Source organism: Falco naumanni, chromosome 2 (assembly GCF_017639655.2).
Source record: "Falco naumanni isolate bFalNau1 chromosome 2, bFalNau1.pat, whole genome shotgun sequence".
NCBI lineage: Eukaryota > Metazoa > Chordata > Aves > Falconiformes > Falconidae > Falco > Falco naumanni.
Window position 1 is genome coordinate 115789427 of NC_054055.1, and position 20711 is coordinate 115810137.

The following is a 20711-nucleotide window of genomic DNA, read 5'->3' on the forward strand; positions in this document are numbered from 1 at the left end:
TTCTTATTAGTAAATAAAAAGTGCCAAGCATATTATAGTTAGAGGGCTGAGATTAAAAGGAGGATCCATTACATTTACATCCTACACTTAGAACTGCAATTGCTTAACAGAAATTTGCCCAGGAGTCTTCAGGCCTCACAGACTCTTGGCGTACCTGCAAGTAGCTACAGGTTGAACACCAAGTTCCCATGGATTCACGTCCCGAGTACAAGAGAGGCAAGGCTAGAAAGAATTAGGAATCACACATCTTGGAGCATCCAGGCAGAACTCATTCTTTTAGCATCCTAAATGTAATGGGAGAACAGTATTGAAGACTGACAGCCACCGGGCCCTCAGGAACCAACTCCAAAGAAGCCTTTCTTCCACAGACGCATGAGGCTTTTGTGCAACAGACGAACTTTGTACTAAATTCAATGTTACGAAAGCAACTGTGTGTATGTTAGGGACTTATGCCCGTACACCATGCGGAGAGGAGCGGTGAATATGCAAACATCCCTCCAGTAGCTTTATGTCCACAGAACGATCACAAATGTTCTAGAAGTGAGACACAACTAATGGCTGAAGTGGTAAGGAAAGGGGCGTGGTAAATAAATAAACAAACAAACAAACAAATAAATAAAATCAAGCATTTCACCAACAGGACTGTCCCCATTCCCACTCCTTCAAAGAGGTCTCCATCCAACCCAGTGTCCTGGTAGGAGAGGAACAGAAAGCTGCTGAAGAAAAAAACCCACCGTGAAACAGGAAAAAAACCCAAGAAGGGGAACAATCATCAATGTTAAAACCTGCTGTTTTCAAGAACGGCTTACTAACCACATCAGAAAGCAAAAAGTAAAAGACAATAGGGCACTTTCCTCAGATTTGTAGGGGGAAGAACAAAGCAGTAGGTTCAAACAGCTTCCCATGACAGTAAAGGCAATCCATAAGATAAACATCAAGTACTTGGTGTAGTCCAACATAAACAAAAATAATCAGAATGCCATCAAGGTTCAGATTATTCAAGAAAGTCAGAACTGCAGACAGATTTTGTAACAACTTAAATTTTCTTTGGTAGAAAAAAAATAATGCCAACATAAACCTAAATTGAAGCCATATAAATGAACCAAAATAATTAAAAAATACACCTAGTCAGCAAACGGTATTTCCAACAAGTATTATTTTTGTTACTGTATTATCCAGTGCAAACCAAAAAATTATCTGCCCCACAATTCCGTTAGAAAAACATCTCAGAATTATATGATTTTTCCTCCTTTGTATTTGATTTTTGTATAGATATTTAGATTGAGAGTTGACAGAAGGCATCACAGAAAGAGACGTGAAAGATAAATACTTTCATAAGAAACTGAACTGTCAGAATTATGACATCCTGTAAGAAACATTTTGTTACAGTAAGACTCAGGTTCCTCTAGCAAAGCAAGAGAGTTAAAATTAACCAGTTAATAATAACTTGAAGTACATGGAAATATTCTACCATTTCAGGCAGGTCCCTTTGCTCCAAATATTACTCTTTTAAGTGAGCCCTAGAAGGCATGCTTACAGAACATTTGTGTGTTTTATATGATAATAAGGTGTGTGTGGGAGCTTTTGCAAGACCTACATATTATATCTGCCACAGGAATCAGCTAATCACTCAGTTAAATACAGCCTTCAGCATTCCCAGTGTCATTCTGCTTGTTTTTTGGACAAAGGAGGAGGTATTAAAGGGGAAGAGGTGGCATGACAGAATTGGCTTAATTTGCTACCTATGGTACATATTTGAAGTCAGAAAGTTTATTAACAATTATTCTTGAAAGTAAAACTGTTTTTATACACAACAGAAGTATAAGACATATTTCATATTAATGATCAGTAAACTAGTGAACTGTCCCTTGACTGTGTTTCCAAAATATAACTTTAAACCATATGCTCTTTAAATATCTGGAAGAGCAGTCTAGTTTATTAGAAAGTGTAGCAAATATATTAAAAATTTTTTTTGGCAAAGGAGACACAATTTTATTACAGTATACAGTGCTATATTCGTTGAAAAATGCATAAACAAATTCCAAATGAAACTAACAGAAAACCAAAAATCTCCTAAGATGTCAAGACCATCAGTGAACATTTTAAGTTAAAAAAACAAACCATGGCATGTTGTATATTTGAAGTTTTATTAATGGGAATGCAACAATAACCATGGCATATCACAAAATCAATTCATAACATTTCATTAAAATCAGTTCCTTAAAAACATCTGCAATCATCTATAGCAAATACACTGAATATTTGAATCCTTGTCTTTTAAATCAAAATATTCCTCTAGAAGCCTATTGTAGATGGTTACTAAAAACCGAATGTCAAACTTTACAATAAAAAAAATGCAGAAATACCTAGAAATGGGCACCTAAAATTAGTACATATCTCATGCAGCTGTATTTCAGGAAGTGCTGATTTTTTTTTTTTTCTCTGGAAAATAAATATTTCCATTTGGTCAAAAGGTGCCCCCTTAAAAAACAGAGGGGCATTTCCTGATGGCTATCATCTAAAACTCAAATGAATGCAGATGTTTATTGTTAACACAATTCTTTTTTTAAAATAGGCTCTCCAGTTACAAGATTCAATTTAACTCATCAGTGTGCATACCTGAGGTGCTATGTTGCCTACACTCAGTTTTCCTGGAAGAGATACTAAAACGAAACAAGTCAACACAGTATATTTTAGCTGAACTGTTCATTTTCTTTAAATCATTCTTCCTTTCCAAGGATCTTGTACCCCTACTGACAAAGTTTGTAAAAGAATGCCATATATCCTTTATTTATCTCTCATGTCTTCATTGCTTGGATCTGATCTGTTAATAAAAAGAAACATTTAATCTTAACACAAGGTGAATTCTTGTTGTGTTTTGCTTTTTGAAAAAATAACCCAGTATTGTCTGGGTTACAGAACTACACCAATAGATACTTTAGTGTAGCTACTTGACTGGGGCACAATGCAGTTAGTGTTGTTTTCAACTTGCTCTCTCATCCACTTCAGAAATTCCTCTGTAGCCAAGTTTTTTCCCCCAAATGTTGCTAACTGGACTGGAAGGCTTTTCCACATAATTCAATTTTTATATTTTTTTGGGCTTATAAAGTAAGCTGATGAGAATAAGGCCTGGAAGTTTACTTTATGAAGTATGCATTTCAATTCCTTGTACGTTTCAGCTTCCACATAACTGAACACACATTAACTCCCCAGATGCAAAGGATTTAAAGTTTGTTTTTGAATAACTCACGTGAAAACTTCTTTGCTCTCAATAGCCAAATTTCTCCATACTGCTGCCTGATTGCCACTTCTCAATTCACTACAGGCATTCCCCTGTAGTGAGTTAGCATAAATATACTGCATCCCCATCACAAAATGTGGAAATCAGCACAATTTCTCAGCACTAATAGGGAATGTGAACTGGGTTTAGACTGTTGAGAGACAGGTTAGTTTTACCCTACCAATAATGTGTTGTTGCAATAGTAACCCCATCGCTAAGTAGGGAAATAGGCAAACTCAGCCTTCACCAGGGGAAAAAAGGCAAAACCTTCTGCCCCTGCTGCCCCAGATCTGCGAGCTACCTGTGTAATGGGTCTGCAAAAGGTAACTAAGGAAAGCATGGCTGTTGATAAGGAGAACTGTGCATTCGTTAATCAGTTGTCATTTCCTCCACTGGATTTCATGGCATCCACAGGCTGTCATTTAGGGACCACTATAACTTAAGAGTCGTTCCAAATATTTCCATCTAGTGCTTTAGGAATGAGGAGAATAGTAGTAAAAAGACATTTTCTTGAACCATCCATTAAAAGTATAACTGCCAAACTGCATGTGTTTAGGCAATAATGCAGTTTAAATCTAATCCCTCCAACTGTTGGGGACACTGAGCCATGAAGTAAAAGAAAATGTTTAGATAAACCCATCCATAAAAAATTTCAGGTCAGAAAATTAAGAGTTAACAATACATAAGAAATTAATAGCTATGAAGACCTATGTAAGTGAATGACAGCAGAAGCACCTGCTTACTGTGCTTAAAAATCTACATACAACTTTAATAGTTTGTCAGAAAATATTTAGGCAAGCATTTGAGATATTTTTAAGTAGCTTGAAGCTATGTACAAAATCATCAATTTGAAATTTGGACTGAAATTTAAAGGTTGCTCAAAGGTAAGCAGAGACCCTGAAAATCACAGGAAAATAATACAAAATCATAATTATACCTGAGATCTGGAAAAAAATACATCATTGGGAATCTACCTCTATGATAATAGGGTACAGCAAGGAAGGAAACTCTGTACCGAGACACTGGTTCCCCACCACAGAACTTTTTTAGATGGTGGAGGATGCATCACTGTTGTTCTGTAGGGCAGCAAATTATTTTGTAAAGACTTATTTTTGGCTGGTCTCCCTTCCTCTGAAAACATGACCAAATGTGTTTTATTCTGCAATAACACTGTAAAATACACCATCTTTCTAATTAGCAGTAAGGATTCTGATTAGGAAGGACAGTCTGGTACCCACAGATAAATGCAGATCTGTCAAGTCAGGGACAACGGCTATCATTTAGCTGCAGTTTGAAGGAAATTAGTTTGGTTGACTCTGGATTCTGGATCGGGGCTGACATCTAGCGGCTGCCACAGCAGAGGACACGCCAGTGCAGGGAAACCGTCTTCCAGGTTCAGATTGGAACAGGAGACCCAAAACACTTGGGAGTGTAAGCAACGTAAATTAGGGAGCTAAATTTAGAATGAGTCTACCAAAACAATACCACACTTCGCTATTCTATGCATTTAGCAGTACATGGGAGGATAAGAGACACCAGAACCTTGCCAACATACAACAGAAGGATATACAACATCCATACCAAGTTTGCAAATAAAAATGTATATGCAATACATCACCTAAGCTGGATCTGATATTTTGTATGCAGTTATGAACGTCTGCATAAACTATGATCATTATACAGTAAGATGTTCTTATTTTGGCTCTAGATTAAAGAGCTGAAGTTGAATAATCAAAACTACTGCATTTCTGTACTTTGCTTATTTTGCTAGCCTGCTTATTCACCATTTCCTGATATGTAACCTTAGGTTACGTAAAACTGTAACAGGACAGTAAGAATAAATTAAAGAACAAGCTGAACTACTACAATAATAAATTGAAGTGCAGGAAATGGTATTATTATTGTTTACAAGAAAGCCTTACACTGTTTGCAAGAGTATGCATTAATATTTCATAGTATACACTTCTGTCGCAGAAACTGACATGATCTTTTGAGTACTTTAAGGAGGTAAATGAAAGGCAAATACGAGACAGAGCATCAGTACTCACTGTGTAATTTGGTCTGACAGCAGAAGTAGACAGAAAGAAAACAAAGGAAATAATAAAGAAAAAACCTTACAAAATGAAAAAGTTGAACAGAATGAAAATAGAGCAAGAGAATGACATATGGTATACCTTGGAGCCAATCCACACCTTCTTGTAACCCTTCTCCTTTAAGAGCATCACTGGCACTGAAAGAAACAAATCAAATTATGAAAATGTTGTAAATATACCGGGTTTAGTGGAGTCAATCGCTATACTTGTAATTTACAGAACTGCAAAGCAGCATCAAGTACTTAAGTTTTCTTCACATGGAGAAGGCCACTTCTCAAATGATGTATTCTAGAGTACCTCCCCAATATGGAACCACCATTCCAAGATGCAATCTGTATTTTAATTCCAGTTTCAAGGCAGAGGAATCATTCTTAGAACATGAGGGGTTTCTGGAAGAGCTCCCACACAAGGCAGCCACATTGTTCTGTGGCACCTCCACTTAGGTAACACCCTCCTCAGACTATGCTATAAAAGATGTTTACTACCTGCAAGAACAGTGATGAATCATAGAATCATTTAGGTTGGAAAAGACCTTTAAGATCATCAAGTCCAACTGTCCTGCCACTCAGCTCCTATACACAGCGATAATGTTGGAGTACTAGAGGGAGAAAGTATAGGGCATATATACTTCATTGTAACAGCAACCCTAGGAGTATCTGTTAATATATATTAATATTAAGCTACACTGAGAACAGTGTAAATCTACCTTTTGAATCACAGGGTCATAACTGTTTAAAGGCCCCTCGTTCTTCAGTTTATGAAAACTAGCACAGCAATAAATCTAGATTCTTAACTGTGGTTAGCTATAAAATTATCTTCCAAGGACCTTGGGAATTCATCAGTGTAATTCCTGAGACAAAAAGCAGTGACCCCTAAAACAATGGCCAGGTAATCAAGTTCAGTGTGAAAGGGCCTAAAATGAATATTGTAGTTTTCAGTAGCATTTAGCTGCTGATTGCACTTTTTTAATAGTATCTGAGGACTTTATTAAGACAAAAAATTAACTCCTATAAAACACTTTTGATATAATGAGAGGGTTTTTTCCTTGTGAACACTAATACAAAATCCTTCTATTTATAGGAAAACTTAAATCCTTCAGACAGAAAAGACACTAGTTTCTACAAGTAAAAATCCCCTCAAATATTACACAGTACAAAGAGTACTGTGTCCCTCTGAATTCACATGAGAACAGTTGCGAAATGGTTTTTCAACAGTAGTTTGCTAAAGCATCTGCACAGTGGAAAAAAACCCCAACTCTAAAGGTTTTATTGTTGATATTCTGAAACCTACAAGACAAACTAGCAGCAGCACTCTGATAAAAATTCTACTCAATTTCCCAGCAAAAAATAGCAGCAGCTCTTCTGATAAACCACTGCTTTCTGATTTCAGTAGCAGTCTTCCATTTCATTCTCTGGGTAACAGTTCTATTGTGAAAATTTTCAAGACACAGTCTACATGAATGCATTGTGCATTTAAAACAAGTTTTATAGCAAGTATTGTAATGTTACTACTGTTTCCACATGTGGCAGCACAGCATTTTATCTGGTTGATTCAATTTATGTTACATAATACTGAGTGGCATGATAGAGCTTAAATATGACTGTACAAAGCAATACCAATAAAAGGATACAAAAAGGGAAAATTACCAGATATGCCAGGGCTTGTCTTTGATGTTTTCTAATGACAGTAACTGAGATACTTTCACAGATGATATTGCATCCCTGAGGTCCATCTTGTTAGCAAAGAAGAGAATAGGCAGTCGACGGTGCTTAATATCTAGGCATGGGCAGAAACATAACGATCATGATACTTACTAATCTCTACACGTAATAAGCTACAAACAATACAGGAAGATATTCTGCTCACCTGGAACTGCCATTCTCTGAAGGTTGTATCCTACCAAGACGCACACTGTTGGGTCACATGTCCTCTGATGCATGCTTCAAGAATGCTCACAAACTTTCTGGAAGGCTTTGGGATCTTCCACCCACTCCCTCCCTACCTTATACATACATTTAAAGCTGCAGGTATAAATTGCTGGTGAAGCCGAGGATCAGGAGATCAAACAACTGCCTACAAATGCTACACATCTCTGCTATAGTGAGAACTGGATGTATGAAATGGACAGAAACAATTATTTCTGTTCATTCATAACCTCACAACAATAGGTGCATAACAGTAGTCTGAATTATCCTTCGGCATCCTGGAGAATGTCCATGGCTTCATAAAAAAAAAGTCCATGTCTGGACATCACTTATCCTACCTTCACTTGAAGAAGGACTTTCTTCCAAAAGTTCTTATCAGCTAGCACTGAGAACTACAGATCAAACAAAGTACACTGGCAATTTCTGGCATATTTACACATTCAAAAGCACAAGCCTCGCTGATTACCACAAAAGAATAGAGTCATTGGAAGGAAAGGAAGTATACTCTCTTAAAATCTGACAGATGTAAAACTACCAAAAAATTACCAGCACCAATGCTAACTGTAAGATCTTTTCACATTATTTAAACAAAGGATTAGAGAAAAATCTAGATTTGATTCTATCAATCAATTCTGGATGGCAAAAGAAGTTAGACCCCTCCCCAATGAAAACTGCTATACAGTTTTGGGGTTTTTTTAAATTGTAAAAATAAAAGGTTATTTCATATAGAAAACAAGCTAAGGATTTATTTAAAAACTTCAAACATAAGCCAGCTGCCCCTCCTGGGGGAAGGGGGACAAAACCCCCAAAACCCCAACAAACTGTCAGTGCTGAAGTGGTTTGAACGTTCCTAATTAGGTTCTTTTCAAACCCCCTACTGAACCTTTCCACAAAAACCAGTGGAAGTAACACTATCTATTCATTCATACTCAGACATCAAATGCTGACTAAAATGCTGAAGATTTCCACAACTATTTACTCTGTCTGGAGCTATTTTTTCCTCTGTTACCCTCTAACACAAAACAAAGGCCTCAAAATATAAGCACAGAGTATCATTAAATCTTTGCTTTGATTCCACAGTTGAACAACTTTTGTGTCTCTTGATTGAAACTTCTACATTAACCTATAGTATAAATAAATGAACCCTGGCACCCACAGGTTGCAGGTTATGGATAAATTAAGCCCACACAAATTAGTTGACATTGTGTATGCAAGTAGCCAAGTTAATCAAGAAATTTTCAGTACGTTTCTAAAGCAATTAAGAAGGGGCACAACCTACCCACATAGACTCATAAATGTACACTGAAAGATGTTTGCTAAATAAAGTGGTGGTTGCATGGTTTTAGATTATTTCCTACCTTATCATTGTTTCCTGCTACACAGTATTTGCTCGCTGCCACCCCCCACAACCCTTTTTCACAGTCATTAATGGAAAGTTAAATTTTCTATTTGCACGTAGTTATGAGTTACGCATTAAAAAAAATCCCAGACACTAGATATTTGTGATGTGTAATTTCATACAAAGAATTTCAAATTTACAGGGATTTCAGTTTAGTTTAGAAGCATGTGCTGGAGGTCAAGTGACCCAAGAGTTAGTATCCAAACCAAGAAATCTGCATACTACCCTCTTACAAAATGCTAAAGAATGAAGTTTGTTTTAAAAAAAATAATACTGTAACAGTGATCATTAAACAAGCCATTATTTGCAGAGCGTTGTCCAGTTATGTAAGTAAAAATAATTTATGGTTCTGATCCATAGAACAGTCCCAGCTAGTACAACTTCTAACCCCGTTGACACTTGACAGTACACCCTCCCTTTCTGACAACCTCAGGCAAAGTCTGGCAAAAAAGTGAGGGAACTGTTTTACTGAAGAATTGCTAAGACTTTCAGAGACAGGAATTGATTCAAGGTTGTTACTGCATCCATTTAAACCTTAAGCAAACACACGTAAATTTAAAGCACTCCACAAGGTTCACAGAGGCAGAAACACAGATGGGGAGAAAGTAGGGTATGCAGAAACAAAAAGCAGAACAGTAATACAAATAAAAATATTGCTACAGTAAAACAGTTATATATCAATTCAGTTAAAGCTACTTTTATCAAACATTACTACTAGAAGAACTTTTTTTTCTCTTTGGTTCTCTTAGATATGAACTATCAAAAATCTGAAACACTGGAACAGGAACACTGTTGCTGCATTTGAACTGAGCTACTCCAAGGCAGAAACACTCAACTGCCCTTTCCTGGTTCTATACAATGTACTAGGTGGGCACAGCCGTGGTCTTTCAGAACTAGAAGACACAAATACGTCAAAATCTGAACAGTGCTGACCTGCTAAATCAGTGTTAATAACCTATTAATGCCTAAATGAAAAGTCCCACCTAAGGTTGCATCTCCTCAGTCTTAATATTTTCACTCTTTTGCCTTCTAATAAACCAGTAACTTATTGCAGCAGTCTTTACTTCCCACCCTTGGTCCCATTTTACCAACACAATTGCCTTTTACTACTGTGGTTAATACCTGCTTTGGTACAAAGTTCCCTGGCCTCTCTATAATTCACCTGCAGCCTTTGGTTTACCTCATCCTCCCCTTTGACATCTGCCAGACTGTCTTTTCAGTGTCTGCATGTGAAGTGGCCCATACCCTCCAGCACGAAATTAAGAGGGCCCAGTCAGCTCACACACGCTCAGCTACAGCATCTTTGTTGACTAACTAATGTATTACACGCAGTCTTCATAGAAAATGAAATCATATTAACATAACCGCCCCTATCACATACTACTTTTCTTGGGTGGAAATACAAGTCAGCTTCTCCATTCTTACTTTCAGCATGGTAACCCCACAAGTTAAGGCTCTACCAGCTTAATAAATAAATAAGGAATTACAGGATTATTTCACTTTTAAATTTCCTGCATGTAGTTTTATAATCTAGTTAGTCACAGCAACTACTTTAAGTGCTGAAAGTCAAAATTGCAGACTGCTTACAAAAACATTCCAGTAATGTTGCTATATGGAAGGGCAAAGAAGCAGAGAATTCACTGATCTCAGAACTTAATTAAAAAAGTATAGTCTCGTGTAAAAAAACCCAAACAAAATAAACAAACCCCCTTATGAATGCTCTTATACCCTCTCCCATCCCATGTATCCTTTTATAAGCAATTGAAACTGAGTGGTATAATTATCCCTTCTTATTTGTGACTAAAGCATAATAAATAGAAAGGAGATGAAAAAAGAAATTAAAAGTTACATTAAAGGAATTAGCTGTCTTCATGGAAAAATTCAGACAGAGATAGACCTTTTTGTATGTGTTGGCCATCACATACAGGCTCTCCAGCTTTCAAAGGGTCCAAGTCTAATTCTTCCTCAAAACAATGCAACTTTGGATCTACACTGATTGATAAGAAACCAATTCAACTCAGTGTAGCCAAATGAAGTATAGTCAGTTTGTAAGTGTGAACAGGTATAAAAAACCCCAAATGCCAAACTTATTGAAGACTATTACTGTTCTAGTATTCATGAACAGCTAGAATATTTGCAAAGTACTCAGAATGCACAATGTGTCAGATCAGATCAGGGCTTTTCTTAAGACAACATAACAAATATGGAGACAGAAGGGGAAAAAAGCCTCCTCACCTGGATGATTCAGAAGGGTGTCAAGCTCTTCTTTGGCCACAACCATTCTTAATTTGTCACTGCTATCAATGACAAAAATAATGGCTTGGCCTTCTCTGCATAACATAAAAAAAGCAAAGAGGCAAATTATAGGTTCTCTTAAACTGTGACTAAGAAAAGGCTTCAGAAGAAACACCAAAAAAAGCAAACCAACCTGATGATTTTTTTCCATCTATTTTTTGTTGTTATTTACCATTAACATTTGAATCCAGTCTTATTTCTGAAATTCAATCTTTTGGTAACCTGCATAATTTTTTGAGACATGATGTTGTTAGCTGTGTGACTCATGCAAAGTTCACTCTACACAGACCCTTCAAAAAAGCTTGATTTCACCACTAAGGCTGAAAAAAGAACCCTGAAAATGTAACCAACCGCTATTCTGACAGTGTGGTCAGACAGACAAAGAAAATCAGGACAGGTTTTTGTAGAAATAATTTCCTACACTAGAACAAGTTTATTTAGAGAAAGGTCAATTACCTTTTCAGAAAAAAATGTGTGTCCACATCTGTTTAACAACTAGGCACATGCAGATTAATTTAGCTTTTACAAAAGCCGGCATAAACAGGATCTTTCTTTTGTTTTGAGTAACAGGAAAAAACTGTCACCTATTGCAAATCATTAAGACATTTTTCTGGCAATATGACCACAGTCACAACATATATACAACTTTCAGCTCATTATTTCAAGATATTATTAATATTTTATGATTTGATGTTCCATTTATTGAAACTTATTTGAAAGCAAGTTAAAGTCTGACCAATTCAGATGAACAATTACAAACACCCATACGAGGTATTTTTATTTACATTTTAATGTAACATTCACTTCTCCTTTGTTTTACATTTCTCTGAGACATCATTAAGGCTATATTCTTCACCCCACTGCCTCCAGCACCATCTACCTTTGTATTTTGATAAGAAACAGTCCTAGATCTACTCAAAACCAGAAATAACTCAACCAGCCTAAGACTGTATCAGAAGGTCCGTTCTTTTCTGGAGTACAGAACTCCAACAGCAAATAAAGCTTTTGCGTATTAGCTGAAAACGTCTAAGTAATTTTTATGAACATACAGTATTTTTCTAGAGGAATCATAGTCTTAGCATGTATTTCCCACCAAAAATATAACTTCAAAAAGACGTACGAGTAATAGGGACACAACCCGAGTTTACAGATATTTAAGACAAGTGTACTTTGAGAACATACTAGAAGACAGTTTCAAGCCAAACAGAAGAAAACAGCAAGCTTCAAGTATGCGAAAGCAGCCACTTAGACACTTGATCGGATTTGATTGCCATTTTGCAATTCTTGCAAATTAAATCTTGCATAACTTTTATAAACTGAACAGCACATTATTGTTTTTACATTATTCTTAGAAGTTAATCTTAAATACATGACTACTGCACTAACTCAGGAGGAAAGGTGGACACGATTGCACATTTCACTGTCAGCATTACCTAAGAAACTCCCTTACTGTTAAGATAAAAAGCTGTTCATGTGGCACAAAGGGTATGTTACTGCATTAAATACAGCAGTCAGAAAAATTGTTTGGTTACAAAGCACTTGGGTAGTATTTTGGGAACAGCCTAAGGGCATCAGTTATTGAAATCCAAAAGATTTGGGAGACATACATCTAACACACTCGAACAATGAAGATCTACCCACATAACAAGTTTTCAAGAAAATATTTCAAATATATCATTGTTCAAAAAAATTCCAAAAAAATCAAAAAATAACACATTTTCCACAGAAAGGACATGAATTGTTAATCCTCAGTTAAGAATACTTTACGCTCTATCACATCAAATATTAATGAGTATGATAATATTAATAATTTCTCTGTTCTATTTCTCCAAGCTATTTCTATGTGGTTTACTACTGTTCACCTTATTTAGATCAGCATCAGGTATTACAGAATAACAATGAGACAACATAAATGAAGATTCAAGTTTCATTAGAAGCCAGAAAACCAGCAATTGGCACTATTACAGATAAGGCAATACCATAGTGTCATAAAGTACCGCAAATATTCTGCTTAATAAATAACATCTAGGAATACCTGGTCAAATTCTTAGTTACATGTTTGTTTCTCATTCTCTGAGGTTAATTTCCCTCACCTCTCAAAATCTCAGACATCAGCCAATACCTTTTAGGTCTTAAGTCACTTACCTACAGAAGAACAGAAAAACAGGAAGCCTAATTCATCTTGGTGCTTTCTTACAGGATCGATTTTCAGGTTTCAACATGTAAATCCCACCTCTAGTATGCTCCCCTAATCGCTGAGTCAACAAGATGTCCCCAAAAGCATGCTGACTAGCAGCGTATAAAATTTTTCATTTTTTAGAACAGAAAGAGAAGTTGTATTTATCCAGCATGACCTTCTGTCAAACACCAGGTGTAAGTCTTCTCTGAATCACTTTTAACCACTAGATATTACCATACTCTGTTTAAATAACACACAAAACAGCCAATATGAACAGCAATGCTTTAAAATAAATGATAGGCTTACTTGTAGTAATGTTCCCAGAGGTTTCTGTATCTCCCTTGACCTGACATATCAAACACTGTGAAAGACAAACTGCAAAGAAAAGAAGCATATGAGACACAGAAACAGAGAACAAACGCCAAACCCAAATTATTTGCTTTGCTGCCCTGACAGAAAAAAAGCCAGATCAACTTGAATCCTAATCAACTGGGAATAATTCCCAAAGGAACTCTGGTTACTTTACCTGCCTTCACACTACCTATCCTACCCAGTTTTGCAGTCTTATTATAGAAAAATTTCGTACGAGAAAATGTGTTTGTTTATGCTCTGAAAAGAACAAAACCAATTATAAAGTCACATCAAATATAAAATAATATCCCATTCAGCCTCTCTTGTTATCACGTTAGTATCGAATATTGTTTATAATGCTGAGTAAACGAAATTCAGATCATCCATGACTTAAAATTCACAGCTTGTCTTAAATTATGTCCCTAGACAGGCACCAATAACATCCAAAGGGTTCTGTATACAAAATAAAAGGCTTTAAAAAAAATAATTCCACCTTCAGAAAAAAAAATAATCACCTTCTATTAATAACAGGTTACTTCAGATGACCAATCTACAAAGGGTAGTCTTCACAACTTTGACATTTTACCCAAATGCTAAATACAGTGAATCAACTTAAAGAACATTAGAAAAAAATTCTGATCCACTCCTGAAATGTTTACAGAGGCAACACTTCATAATTCAGTAAACCACATAGAAATCAACAAATGCTTAATTCAGTATTAAGCTTTCCTGTTTTGGGTAGTTCCAAATATCTCCCCAAGTGGAGGCCACATAAAAATGAGGAGGTTTGGAAAAGGAAGCTCTCCAGCCATCCTTTCCACTCTGTATGTAGACATCCTCTGATTCTTGACTAGCTGCTCTGCTATGTGTAGTTATTAGCAACCCCCAAACAATGTTTTGATTGTAATATTAGATTAATGAGGTTTTGGGGTGGGGATGGGTTGTGAGTTTGAGTTTTTTAAATCATTCTACATGATGTATTTGCAGGTCACCTCTCCTGTTACAGGATGAGAATAAAGGAAAGCAATATTAACTGATTCATATTCTCACACATGTGCTTTACTGAGAAAGAATACAGTTGTTGAGCCTCCTATAAAAACACGAAACCTATCAGCCCCACACATCAGCTCAATGAATAAACAATTTTTTTGCAGATCTCTCATCCAGTGGGGCACGTTGCTTGGTTTGAAGACTAACTGTACCCATTAAAAATACATTGTGAAGACTACAGAATAAAATGTTAACTAATGTTACCTCCTTGAAGTATCTTTGTCTGACAACATTCCTTTTCTAAATCTTAGCCTTCATTCAACTAATGATTTCTTCCTCCTGTTCCTGATCTTTGCCCCTGCCATCTTTACATTGCTAATGCTGTCGCCACCATTTTTCATTTAATGAGATTAGACTGTAATCTCTTCAGAGTCCCTTCCAGTGAGAGTGTTTAATGGAATATTGGTTACCACCTAGGCAACTGTCTCTCCTCAGGTCTGTAACAGTGCCCTATTCTGAAATTCTTAACAGACAGACATCAGATATTAATATACACTACTGCAAAAAAAAATAATAAATTTTTTTGGAACACATGTATAGTTTTATAGCAACACAATACATATGTCATGTCATTATACCACCGCACACTATACTCAGTTACATCCCACTGAAAGAGGTAATTAAGTCCAACTACTGTATATTAATTACTGTTAAATGGAGAAAACAAAAGAAACTACCACCTTGAAGTCTTGAATTTCTCTATGCTGAATCCTATTGTTGGAACAATGTCCTGAGTTTGAGCCTTTAAAGGAAAGAAAGTAAAAATTTTACAATCAAGTTGGAAAATGCAAATATTGAAATATATTTGAAACATGAATACACTACAGATCTATTTTTCCCCAAACTATGCAATACAAGAAACTTTCTACAATCCAGATACATTACAGTAAAAAAGTTCCCAGAAAGTACAGTAATTAAAAATCAAGGTTTTGTATTTTCTAGGAAATACAGTGAATGCTGTTGGACAAGAGCATTGAAGACATTTTAGCCTCAAGAATGAGATTCCACCGTTTACATTAGTCTGTTTGTACATGTATGGGTGTACATCACATAAATAGGAGATAGGTTAACATGGAAGAAAACTGTTTGAAGATTATGACTGAGGTCAAATTTCACAATATTTGTGCACTTTGGAAGTCACAGTGTCAACCCAAACAAGTCTGTACATTATCGCAAGCCTCTTAGGTAGAGGAGGGTATAATTCTATCAAGATACTAGATTGGCCATACTCCCAGCTTCTGTCCACAGGCAGGATATTTGACATTGGGAATTATACTTCAGACGTTACACAATGGCTTCTATTCTATTTTAACTACTAGACCACTAAAAGAAAACACCATTTGCCACAGAGGAATGGCCAAACCATAAAGCATTATTAATAGATCTGTCTGATAACCAGGTTTACTGTGGAGCTATACAAGCAACTTATCAGCGAAGTTGGTACAACAGTATAGCTCCTTCAAGAAGCATCGATATTGATCGGTGAGAAAGGTCACATTCATTAGATTACAGAGCTGTCTGAGACAGTGAGATGCAATCCTTTTACAGGCTTTCTAGAGCCCCTTTATTAAAAATGTTATCTATAAGCAACTGACTCCTCACATACAACTGAAGCAAGCTCAGCTTGTTCACCTGGAGCTTCATTATGAAAATGGCATTCCAACACTGTAAATAAACAGTTTAGTCCACAGTTCCTGTCACCAAGGGAAAATTATTGCAGAGTAGAAGAGATGTTACTTCTTTAACATTTCTTTCAAACGTATTTATCAGGCTCAGAAGAAACAACTCCAAACAGATGCTTGTATTTGCCAGACACCCAATATATTGCCCCTGGGGAAAACTAGTAGTTCTCAAGGTGGCTGGGCTGATCCACAGCTCAAAATCATCTATCCATTGATCTTCCTAAAAATAAACAATTACACCAAATCTGATCTAATGACACTTGTTGCACATTAAAGAATTTGTCACGTCTTGCAAGGATAGGACTTACACAAGTTGTACACAAAGCTATCCTCCTAAAAGCATCATGTTAAATGAAAATGTTCAGAAGCAGATTCTCATGACACAATTTACAGCACAGCAAGTAATTTCTATTTATTCTGCTTGTGTAATTCCCTTGGAACCTTCTCTAATACCTATTATTGCAATGAATCTTGTAGTCTGCATTCAACTCTAGTTAGGAATCCTTTACCGCTTAAGGCATGACATAAAAACCCTGCTACAATAAATGTCTCAAAAAATTACATAAATATATAATTTGCCTGGTACAAATTGTAGTATTTCTCCAAAATGACTGGCAGCATATAGTAGCAGTTTTCATATTTGTCTATAAATCTATTTAATTTTCATGAAAGAATAATTGCCCGGAATAGAAGAGTGGCAGAGACTTTACCATGCTACATTTTCTAAACAATGTCCAGTGGTACTCTTTAGGAAAAGTTCAGTGGAAATTAAAACCCAAAAGCTGTGTCCTGATATAAACAGCAGAAGTCACAGTTTTGCAAATGCATATAACCAAGATGCACAATCCTCTGACTTTGAACATGCCTAACAAAATTAATCTATTTCTATTCCATAAATACACCTAGAAACACGGTAAACCTATTTTAAAACTTTGCTCAGAATATTATGCACTCTTAGTGGCCTGAAACACTTTTCACTGGATGAATGAACTGCAAGCATAAATGCTACTTCATTTAAAAAGCTATTCTGCTTCAAAAATGCCAAAGTCACTATTAAGTATGCATCTTCACATTATTTCCTATTTTATTATTTATTATATCTTTATTATTTCTCAGGAAAAGATTAAAATAAACACGAGGAATTTAGATAAGTTGTTATACAAATGTATTAAACCCAAATGATCAACACATCACTCATAACTGCAATCCTGTAGCAATTATTTAAGTGACTTAAGGAAAACTTTTCAGATCCTGATTTCAGCCATCATAAACCCTTCCTTACTGGTCATCTTAGAAAAATCATGCCATATCAACAGCGATTTTTTGGGAAATGTTTTCCTAATGTGCATGCAGATGCTTATATTTAGTCAGTTGGAAACTCATAAACATATTTGTTCCACTGTACTAAATCAAAGAGTTCTTCACATCTTTTCCATGGTTACATTTAGTATAACAGCATGCAAAACCAGTTTAAACAACCATCAATTCTGCAGTAAAAATGTCAACAGTGAACTAAGTAGGCTACTTACATTTGAAGGTTTAAGTTTATTTATGATTGTTGTTTTGCCGCTATTGTCCAAGCCAAGGCACAAAACGTGAACCTCCTTTTTCTTCAGCCCAAGCCATCCCGCTAGCTTGTCAAACAATCCCATAATTCTGGTTCAAATACACAGGGATTACCTGTTGTTCAGAAAATCGGAGAAGGAAATAGCTGTTGGAAAACTGTTACAGCAGCGCTAGCACAGTAGGTGGGCATGTGGCTAAGCAGTCCTTAAACTTTTAAAAGGACAGTGCGAATAAGACACTATACAAACACTGTCACAGCAGGTTTGCTTGGTATGCTAAGCAAATGGAGTGTAAGCTGATTATAGCGAAGAGGCCTCAACACAAAAGCAGATTGACTGTTTATAGCCCTGTCTATATAATGCAATGTCCTTGATTCGCTGGGTGGCAATACTGCCATCATTCTGAGCAGTCCAAATAGGAGTGCAACTGCAATGCCTCTTTACCTTCCATCAAACTGAAAAAAAAAAAGGAAGACCATTATATTTTCCTTCAGATTGTCAGTAGTGGTAAATTAGACAACAAAGCTAAACAGTATTTCCCTTCTTCAGCACCTGTTACATAATTTACCCAATGAGTAAGTAAAGTACCCTCTGTCAATTCAATTCAAACTCTCATTGTAACAGGCTTTGCCAATATTAACATGTATAAATTAGGAACTCATTCACTACAAATAGAAACTGATTATAATAGATCCAACAGACATGAAGCCAGACACCATAACATTCACCCACACCTCAGGGAGATTGCAAACTCCTACATCAAAAAAGATGAAGTTACCTGTCAAGTAGCACATTCGAAGGAACTTACATCATGAGTTAACTTGTGGTACCTGGCTGAACACGCTTTGCGAAGAGGATAGATAACTCTTGTCTGTCCTGAATTAATTCCACTAAGAATAATTTCACCAATCAGACAGCTGAAATATTTGTGATGCATTCAATAACAAAGCAGTTAACTAATGTCAGAGGAACTTCGTGGTGAAGGCTGTTTTTTCTCTTAATAAAGGTGTGTTCCCCCTCCGCCCAGCACTGGACACATACCACAATCTTTACCCCAGAAAATCATGGCAGGTGCATGAAAAGGAAAATACATCAATGACAAGTGTTTGGTCTCACCTCTTCACTGAATTTAATAAAGTCACATAAGCCATCACCTTTGTCTGCAGTATGTTTCTGTTTCTTTTTTTAACACAGATGCTTTTAAAAGCTTTATCTAGTGCATTTTGATTCAAGACTAGTACTGATCTACCAAGTGGCTATGTGTGTAACAGCTACATACAGCTGTCACTGGGTTAAAATTGGCCAACATCAGTTATGGCGATTCCCTCAAAGAAAAAAAAACATTATGGCTTTTCTTCCAACTCCCTTTCTTTTACACTCCACTCCTTTTTTTAACATACATACAACTCTGAAAGCAGATTAAGGCTTGATGTTTATTATCAAATTAACCTGACAAAACCCTGCTCCAAAACATGCTATTTTCTAGTCCAATCAAGAGTCTTATCTATGTATTCTAGGTGATAAGGTCCAAAAAAATACCTTACTAGTACTCTTAAAATGGAAAAGGAGGAAACACAAGCACATGAAAGATACTTCTAGGGGTTTGCTTTTAAACAAAAAAGCCTAAATACACATTCTTTGGCAACAGTTTCTGGCAATTTTGTAATTTTTTCTAAAAACCCACGTTTTTTCTAGCAGTTTTTCCTAACACGGCAAAATCATTATTTAAGAATACAATAGAAAAAACGTACCCTTGACTTCTTGCCCTACCCCTTTTCTGCCATTCTTTTTCCCAGCTGTGAAGAGTTTCAGCAGTTACAGCTGGCACAGGTTCCTTTTTTTTTTTTTTTTGCCAGCTGATATTTAGCCTACAATGCTATACAGCATGTTAAACATGGCCTAAAATTATTTTGGATAGAGTTTGGTCCAGGAACTTGTTCTCCAGCTCCGGGACATGGAGCCAAGCGAGTTGCGGCCACACTCTCCGGAGATGCCCGAGCAGGCATGGCCACCTGTCTCCGGTGGCTGCTAAACAAGACATGGCAACCTGTCACCCCAATTGTCAGGACACTGTGCTGAAAGCAACGAGCCACAGAGCACGATACTCATCGTCTCCTTGAGTTTTTGAGACGGTGGTCAGCGCAGGTAACCTGCGGATGGCCCTTCCAAACTCAACGGCACTAGAAGGCCATTTAATTCATGTGGACTACTCAACCATAAACGCTGAGATACCAAGGCTGCCTAAGCCACCAACAGAAGGCCTTTTCAGATTAGTATCACCTAAAACTCTAGCAATAGATGCTTCTTTTTGTTTTTGGTTTTTTTTTTGTTTTGTTTTTTCCAGGATCCCCTGCTCCCACCGCACTCGGGGTGACGAGCCAGAGCCCAGCAGGTCCCCAGTAGCGCCTGCGGCCAGGGACAGGGAACCCCTGGGCAGCCAGGCCGCTCGCAGTTGCCAGCACAGGTGGTCCCCTCCCGCCGCCGAGGCCTCCCCCCTCAGCAGCATCCCACGCCGCCCCGGCCAGGGCCGCCCCCAGCCGCAACCGGCAGCGGGTGCGAATTCCCTCGCCCGGGGCGGGACGCAGGGCCCCACGCCGGTGGGACATGAGTCCCCACTGGGGTCCAGGCCCGGCCCGGACGACACCGATGCAGCGCCTCACGGCTCCCGCGCTCCCCGCAGCCGCAGCACCGACCTCGGCCCGCGAGATGTCGGCCAGGCCCCGCCGCCTCCAGCCGCCGCCGTTGCCGAGGAAACCGCCTCCCCCGCCCCCGGCAGACCCGCCCCTTCCGGCCAGCTCGCGAGGCGGTGGTTGGGGCGGGGAGCGCCCTGCGGCCACGCCCACCGTACGGTCCCGGCGGCCGCTGTGAGGGGGCAGCGGGCCGGGGCCGCTC

At 37.5% G+C, this 20711-nt stretch overlaps 1 protein-coding gene across 2 annotated transcripts; it reads right to left on the reverse strand.

The window, feature by feature from the left end:
- Nucleotides 1-2133: 2133 nt before the first annotated feature.
- On the reverse strand, nt 2134-20613 carry ARL6 (ADP ribosylation factor like GTPase 6). 2 transcript variants are annotated; one of them, XM_040583017.1, is made up of 9 exons: nt 20513-20613; nt 17784-17934; nt 15253-15314; nt 13478-13546; nt 10933-11027; nt 7020-7149; nt 5455-5510; nt 5329-5341; nt 2134-2824 (listed from the first exon to the last, which is right to left on the reverse strand). In XM_040583017.1, the coding sequence occupies exons 2-9, from the start codon at nt 17904-17906 to the stop codon at nt 2788-2790; spliced, it is 585 nt and encodes a 194-aa protein (XP_040438951.1). In that variant the 5' UTR covers nt 17907-17934; nt 20513-20613; the 3' UTR covers nt 2134-2787. The 2 variants fall into 2 exon arrangements, with proteins under 2 accessions (XP_040438951.1, XP_040438953.1); XM_040583019.1 differs by lacking the exons at nt 5329-5341; nt 20513-20613 and having other exon boundaries at nt 17784-20499.
- Nucleotides 20614-20711: the final 98 nt, after the last annotated feature.

Coding starts and splice junctions, on each gene's coding strand:
- ARL6 (XM_040583017.1), bottom strand. CDS start 17,906: ATGGGATTGTTTGACAAGCTAGCGGGATGGCTTGGGCTGAAGAAAAAG. Junction 7,150..10,932: donor CACCCTTCTGAATCATCCAG/GTGAGGAGGCTT, acceptor GCCCATGCCTAG/ATATTAAGCACCGTCGACTG. Junction 5,511..7,019: donor GACAAGCCCTGGCATATCTG/GTAATTTTCCCT, acceptor TGTTTCTTTCAG/TGCCAGTGATGCTCTTAAAG.